General features: G+C 38.9%; 1 protein-coding gene across 3 annotated transcripts in view; it reads right to left on the bottom strand.

Annotated features, from left to right (window-relative positions):
* The window catches only part of COL26A1 (collagen type XXVI alpha 1 chain), a 757,193-nt gene extending 749,879 nt beyond the window's left edge, over nucleotides 1-7,314 (bottom strand). For all 3 annotated transcript variants that reach the window (XM_073667773.1, XM_073667772.1, XM_073667771.1), the window contains exon 1: nucleotides 7,030-7,314. In XM_073667773.1, the coding sequence (XP_073523874.1) occupies nucleotides 7,030-7,187 (158 nt within the window). In that variant the 5' untranslated portion in view covers nucleotides 7,188-7,314. The remainder of the gene's footprint in view (nucleotides 1-7,029) is intronic.
* Between the last annotated feature and the right edge of the window lie 657 nt (nucleotides 7,315-7,971).

Raw genomic sequence — 7,971 nt, forward strand, 5'->3', positions numbered from 1 at the left:
ATCAGAGAGCCAGAGACTGAAGGTAAAGTAGCAAATATAGAGGTGCACATGTCAGCAAACGGCAGAAAGCACTTGGCATATGGACACTATGAATAGCTTTGTTATCAGACACTGCGATGTTTAAAGAAATCCAGAGACTCATGGCATCATGGCACTCCACCTCATGGCATCTCCAGAAGGGACATGTTCTAAACCCATTCCGGGTTACTTCAGAATCTGTGCTGTTTCCAATTACTTAAGAGACTGGACCTGAATTCATGAAGGACCCAAGAGAAACTGCTAGTGTAAATGCGGACACTGTACTTGCTGTCAGTCACCTTTATTAAATATGTTAATGCTGCAACATGATATGATATAGGTGATGAGAAGAACCCCAGTAAAGAGCACGAAAGTTCAACCAAAAAGGGGAAAGATTATCAAGCTACTGTACATGTGCCAAAATTGTGGCACAATTTGTGCCAAAAAAACAGTCTTTATAACTTGTACCATATTTATTATGTGTTTTAAACCCTTTTGGTTTCTAGTCCGAGAAGGGGGCACAGCTTCACTGAATAGGGGAGTGAGCCCGTGTGGAAAAAGGCATGATCTACACTATGCCAAAAAAGAGTCGAAATTGTTGCCCACATTTCTAGCACAAAGAAACCAAACCAATATGGGGTGTAAACTAGACTAGACAGTATTAAAGGGAATCTGTCAGCTGTATTTTACCCCTCAAACTATTTATAAGTGCATGTAGCTCTTTCAAAGAAAAGTCCAGCAATACCCTGGCCAGTTCGTTCCTCTGTTACAGAGAAATCAGTGTTTGAATTGATATGCAAATGAGACTGTAGATCTGAAGCTTCTGTCACTCCAGCTCTATTCTCTCATCCAGCGATGCCTCCTCCTGCTTGACTGATGGCTCCTTTGCTTGAAGTCACACAGCATAGAGGCTGTCAGTCAAGCAGTAGGAAGTGGCACTGGGCAGAGAATAGAGCTGGGGTGACAGAAGCTTCAGATCTATAAATTAGTCCTTCAGCCCCATTTTAGTTTAAAGATTCATCATGCTTCTGTATGTTTCAGGATCCATTCCACGTCTCCTCCTTTTTTATTTTTTTTAATGTGTTCTATGGCTTAGATTTTTAATGATGATACATTATTTTTGTCACAATTAATAAAATGTTTGGATGCCTCTGACATGGTTCTAAGACTGAACTATGCTCAATATCATACAAATGTTCACGAAATCGAGTTTCTAACTGTCTAGTGGTGCAACATGTGTATTTCAATTTGCATGTAATGCATTTGATAATATAAATTACATAGATGGAATTACAGTTAAAGAACAACTCCAGCATTTTTTTTTTCAGCGCTGGAGTGGCGCTTTAAATCTAAGCTCTCTGCCCCCAGTCGTATACTCACCCTCCAGTATCTTCATAGTTTTTTAAGTTCCGCTCCAGTCCCCCCGCGCCATCTTGTGACAGTAGCTTCTGAATGGCCTGAAGTCAGAAGCTACATCACACGCTCTCAATACATTTATAAAAGAGACAGAACGAGGCTGTCACTGACTTGTATTGAAAAGTGATCTCCGCAGCGCTCCAGGAATATTAGCTGCATTTGTTAAATTCTTTTGTTTGTAACCAATTATTGTTAGTGGTTTTTATTATGTCCAAAAAACTGGGAGATAGAATATTTCCAAGAGAGGGAGCCCTTTTGAAACTATTCAAAATTTTTTATTCATGACTTTAGCTATGTTTTCATCTTCTTCCAATATGCTAAGAATTTTATAAAAAATGTTCCTTATTTTTTAAAACTGATTGCTTTATTGTAATACCATTGTGAGTGGAGCTGCATTATGTGTAGCCTTTATTTCTTTATTGTTTGATAGCTTCGTATTTTTGTTATTATTTTTATTTTTGTTCCACACAATTTTTGTTGCTCTGTTTAGTGTCCATATTTGGTATCCTCTACGACGGAGCCTTTTTTCTATTTGTTGGACCTCATTGGTATAAGCTGGTCCAGTGTTGCAATTAGGTCGGCTTAATTCTCCCACAGGTATGGCCTGTATTGTATGTTTTGTGTGCAGGCTCCTAGCGTGTACCTTTTCTAAAGGTAGCAGTGATTATAAGGACATTTATTGTGCCGGAGAGTTTTAGGTGTAACAATTCAATTGGATGAGTTCTGGTGATTGAATGTAAAATGTAAATTAAATGAGTTGCGGTTGATATAGTTAATAAATGACTCTACGGTAGGTATATCAGATTGCCATATAATGAGTAAATCATCTATGTACCTGCCATACCACCAGATGTCATTCGCACAAGGATTCTCTACAGTATAGATGTAGGACTCCTCCCACCAGCTCATAACCAAATTGGCTAGAGATGGGGAGTATTTGTCCCACATAGAAACTCCCATAATTTGTAGATAGAATTTGTCATCAAAGCAAAAATAGTTATTGCTAATGAGAAGGGATACAGTTTCCATAGTATAGTTTTGTAGGGTTATTGAAAATTCACTATATTTGTTTAAGTGAAACCTTAAGGTGTATAGCGCTTCTTTGAGGGGAATGGATGTGCAGAGAGATGTGACATCACATCCTAACCAAGTGAACCTACTAGACCAGTGGAAGTTTTTAAGTGCTTCTAAGACATCACAAGTGTCTTTTAAATAACCAGGTGTTCTATGGACCAAACGTTGAAGGAGACCATCTAACCACTCCCCTAATTTTTAACCCAGGGAACCTATACCAGACACTATAGTCGCATGGGAGGGGATAAGTTTCTTTGTGCGTTTTAGGTAAGACGTATAGGAAGGGAATGGTGGGATTAATGATTTTCAAATACTCTGCTTCGTTTTTATCAAAGATATTAAGTGCAGTCCCTTCCCCTTGATCAATGAGTTTATATATGGATTTATGGAAAGGAAGTGGTGGGGTTTTTATCAAGAGGTTGGTAAATGGTAGAATCAGATAGTAGATCAGTGATCCATTGAATATAAATACCGGTGGTCATAACCACCACTGATCCACCTTTATCAAACCTTTTGATGATGATATTATGATTATTTTTTAATTCCTGGAGAGCTCTTTGCACTTAGATTACTTTTGGTTAGATTCTTCATTAGATAAAGTTTGTGACAATGCATTGAGATCATACTCCATTTTATTTTGAAAAATGGTCCATGACTTCATTTCTTGCCCAGACTGGATAAAAGTGTGGGTTAGAAATGTTAATTACTATTGTTTGAACTTTCAAGTTGTAAATCTATCATATTTGTTAATGCTAATTGTTCGTTAAAATGAAGTGATCTGAAGGCATTGTGGCGTACAGGCGGATACGCGGTCCGTGCTCCGGATCACAGCACTTATATGCAAAGGTGAGCTGGATCACTTCCTTCAATCATTAGGCTGTGTGCCCACTATGCGTTTTTTAAGCGTTTCCGCGACGACAATTCCGCTTCAGAAACGCTTAAAAAACGCTTGGTAGAATGTCTGTCATGTTCCCCAATGATAATCCGCATGTGCTGTGCACGTGCTGCGGAAATTTCCGCTGCGGGTTATCATTGCGGAAAAATCCACAGCACTACCAATTATTTTGCGGACACGCAGCGTCATTGCCGCCATTGACTTGCATTGAATTGCATAATATCTGCATGACTACATGTGCACATGCGGATATTAAGCGATTCAATGTGCGGATGGTACCCGGGTCTGGAGAAGAGGAGACTTTCCTCCAGACCCGGGTACCATAGTACCTGTAAAAAGAAAGAATTTAAAATAAAAAATAAATATTATACTCACCTTCTGATGCCCCCGGTCTCCTTATCCAATGCGTCCGGTCTCCTCGGCAGCTCGCGATGGTCTAAAAGGACCTGCCATGACGTCATTTAGTCATGTGATGTCGGCAGTCGTGTGACCCGTCACATGACTAAATGACGTCATGGCAGGTCCTTTTACACAACCACGAGACACCGGGGAGACCAGACGCAACGGATAAAGACACTGGGGGTCATCGGAAAGTAAGTATATTTATTTTTGATTTTTTACCATTCTTTTACGGTCACACTATATAAATCCATGCCGGTTGCATGGATTTATATAGTGTGATCAAGTTGTCAAGCACTTTCCAAGTGATGCTAAAATCGCTTGGAAAGCGCTTGACAACCCGCATGCGGAAATGCATGTGAAGAACGCTTCACATCCGCATGTCCCTGGCAGGAAAACGCATGTAAAATCCGCATGTACAATCCGCATGTACAATCCGCATGTACAATCCGCATGTACAATCCGCATGCATTTTTTCTGCCAGGGAGATGCAGAAATGCTCAGGAAAAATCCGGAGCATTTCTGCATCGTGGGCACATAGCCCAAAGCACGCAGTGAGCGCGATGTAAGGATTCACAAGTCTGCAGTCACATAGAGCAACTGCAGACTTGTAGCTTAAGACTGGACAACTCCTTTAAAGGTTTAATACTTACCTTAGGAAAATATAACTAAAAAAAGGCCGTCACCTTTAATGCCAAGTTAACTGTTTCATTGATTGAAATTGCTCCCTTTATTAGTAGTAGTGACATAAGTACCAGTACCAGTAGTGCCGGAGAAATAAAAATTCACCACTGCTGCATATTACATGACATGGATGTGCGGCTTACATTGCTTTACTTTATGAATGGAGGCAGCAGGTGGACTGTGACAGTGTCAACCCTTTACTCTCTCCATTCATAAAACCATTGATCCTGCTTTCTGCAGACATTTCCAGGACGGCAGCCATGGTGTTTAAGTGGCTATGTTTATTCTGGCTTCAATGAGACTATATAGGTATTAGGTATTCCAATGCTTTGGATTAAAGGATGTGCATAGAAAATAATATAAAACTTCCATGAAAAGGTAGATAAATAACCCAAAATAAGGCTGTGTTCCTATAATGTTTTGGCTTACTTTTGGCATGTTTGATGGAAACCTTTCCTGTGCATGTGATACACTCATTGGTAGGGTCCCATAGTGTCCTTCGTCATACATTCCCATAATATTCATTATCATACCTTTATTTCAGCTGTACTGAATAATGTAGTTGATACATTCTTTTTTGTGTAAGAAATGTAGACTGCACATGAAATATTTCTTCTATTGGGAACCTATGGGAAACTTACGCAACTCTACCATATGATATACAGTAGCATATATCAAGGCTTTCCATACCCTGGGAGACATATGCTGAGAGGTGTGATGTGAACCCAAAATGTTTACATAAAATATTACAATATAAACCTATTTATTAATTAGAGGCATTTCTGTAATGATTATTACTTTGTTTCAATCCTTAGTTTCTGGTCTTGTGAATCCCATATGATATTATATATCTGTGGAAAATGTGCAGGGTTACTTAGTATTTAGGATTACTGGATGCTGGGTTGAGATAATTTTACGATGTGTCTAAACACACTGTAAATTCATGCCATAGTAAAGTTATTAAGAACACGTGAACGAAGCCTCGCAAGTTATCTAAGTACAAGTTATCTAAGTATAAACTCTCTGTCCTGACAGCGGCTGTGACTACAATAATCTACTATGGTCTAGTAAGTGAATTAAACTTTTTACATGAAGTTGTAAAACTTCTAAATATGTTTAAAGTGATAAACAATGTCACAGACCCCACAAAATTAAGAACAGGTCGCAGACCCACACATTAGGGAGAAATAGAACGCAGTGTTCATCCCGCGACAAGACTCCCCTCTAGAGGCCAGAGGGAGAACTGTTGTGCACCAGATGCTGACCGCTGCTTTCTCGTTTCAGTGCTTTCAGGACAGTGAAGTTCATATGGGTTCATTGTGCGTATTTTCTGCTCATTAATTTGGATCAGCATAGAATCTGAATTTATCGTTATATGGAAAGCTGCAGGAAAATCTGCTTCCTGCAACATGGGATTATGTGTATTTTTGTACATGGTAAAATGTGGAATAATTTGCAGCCAATATCCAAATTTTTCTAACTTTGGAAAGTAAAGTGGCTGATTTGTTTTGTCCCACTTGCACTAATGTGAATACATACCTGTTATGTTCTCAATATTCCGCACAGTGATTTATACAAGTGCAGACATTCTTGCAGTTTTTGCATTTTTTTTAATGTATAATGTCAAAGAAATCTGAATATAATCTTTAATGCAACTTCTGTTAATATTGGGCGACACAAAGCCATGCCGGTTTACATAGTATTACCCCATACTGATGGCATACAAGGGCACGCCTAAAATGATCTGGGCCCAAGGGCAATAAACATCAGGGCTCCTTACCAATCAATATAGCAATAATACAACAGAAAGAGGTTAATAAAATGGATATGAGCAGCACTTATCACCTGCATTTCTTTCCAGACCCTGCACTTAATCTTTAGACTACATTCCCACGATGACCTTTTAGTGAGTTTTTGATTTTCTGCATCATTTCTGCACATATTAAGTAAAATACGTTACTTGCATTTTTTTTAAATACGCAGCATAAAAAACTCATCAAAAACTCATCATGGGAACATAGCCTTAAGGTTAGCGCTAACTTGACCAAGGGCAGTGGGTTCTTCTTCTAGGTCTTTATTGCCCAAATGCTTAGTCAGCCCCTGCATGGATGAAATATATAAGCTTATCCTCAGGCAGCCAGCCTTGAGCTCCCAATGTCACGATCCGCAATAATTGTATATCTTCAGGTCTAAAAAAGATCTTACTTATTGAACTAGAGAGCCCCTTTAAACATGCCATAAATACAGAATGAGTGAAATAATACAATATGATTATCACATATCTTCACAACATTTCTTTTAGCAGCACATCACACATTATATACTATAAAATGAAATGTCATTTTTTAGCATTTGTTATTAATACATTTAACTTCAAAACAAGATTTTTTTTTGTTTAGTCTAATTACGATATATGAAATTTTTCCTATTAAAGTAGTTGTGTGCAAATGTAATTTCCTAAAAATGTTAAAGAAGTGCTGTAGATATTTCTGGTGCAGCATGACGACTTCCGTAGAGGTATCAATATCGGTTTGGACACTTACCTGCGACTTGAGTAACTTGCACTTGCGGATGCTGAGTTTTGATCAGGGTAGTTGTGCTGCAGAGCGGATGCTGGGAACTGATACAAAAATCCAGTTCCACAGGTAAATCCCAACAAACTGGAAGACCAGAGCAGTACAAGAGGAAATCTCATTTTCATGAATGGGGAAATAATTCCAATATAAGAAAGCAATCGGAGACTTTATCATGCACAGACTGTAAGGATGTGCAGAGCTGATCTGAGAAGGCAGGAACTGGTTGCTCAAAGCATTCTCTGAACTAAAGTCCTTTAAATTTGGTAACGTTTGTTACAGTCATTGAAAAGGGGGCTGTGACATATATCAGCGCTGCACAAAACTAGCACCACCTAGTGGTTATTCTGTAAAGTGTTCACTTACACATAATAAGCAGGTAGTAAAAATATGTGATAGTGGTGATACCTTTATTGGCTAACTGAATAAAATCATATTTGCAAGTTTTCAGAGCACAGAGGCAATGTTATCAGAGAAGGTCACAAATGAATGACTGAGACAAGAGCACAGCATTTAGGAGATGTTACACTGAGGTAGTGAATAGGTTAACATTGAGAATGCATATCATAGAATAGAATGGTAGAGTTGGAAGGGACCTCCTGGGTCATCTGGTCCAACCCCCTGCTCAAAGCAGGATTCACTAGATCATCTCAGACAGATGTCTGTCCTGCCTCTGTTTGAAGACGTCCATTGAAGGGGAACTCACCACCTCTCGTGGCAGCCTGTTCCACTCATTAATCACCCTAACTGTCAAAAAGTTTTTTCTAATATCTAATCTGTGTCTCCTCCCATTCAGTTTCATCCCATTGCTTCTAGTCTTTCCTTGTGCAAATGAGAATAAAGATGATCCTTCTACAATATGACAGCCCTTGACATATTTGTAGACAGCTATTAAGTCTCCTCTCAGTCTTC

Source organism: Phyllobates terribilis, unplaced genomic scaffold (genome assembly GCF_046119375.1).
Source record: "Phyllobates terribilis strain yellow unplaced genomic scaffold, ASM4611937v1 Scaffold_2__4_contigs__length_985480577, whole genome shotgun sequence".
Classification (NCBI taxonomy): domain Eukaryota; kingdom Metazoa; phylum Chordata; class Amphibia; order Anura; family Dendrobatidae; genus Phyllobates; species Phyllobates terribilis.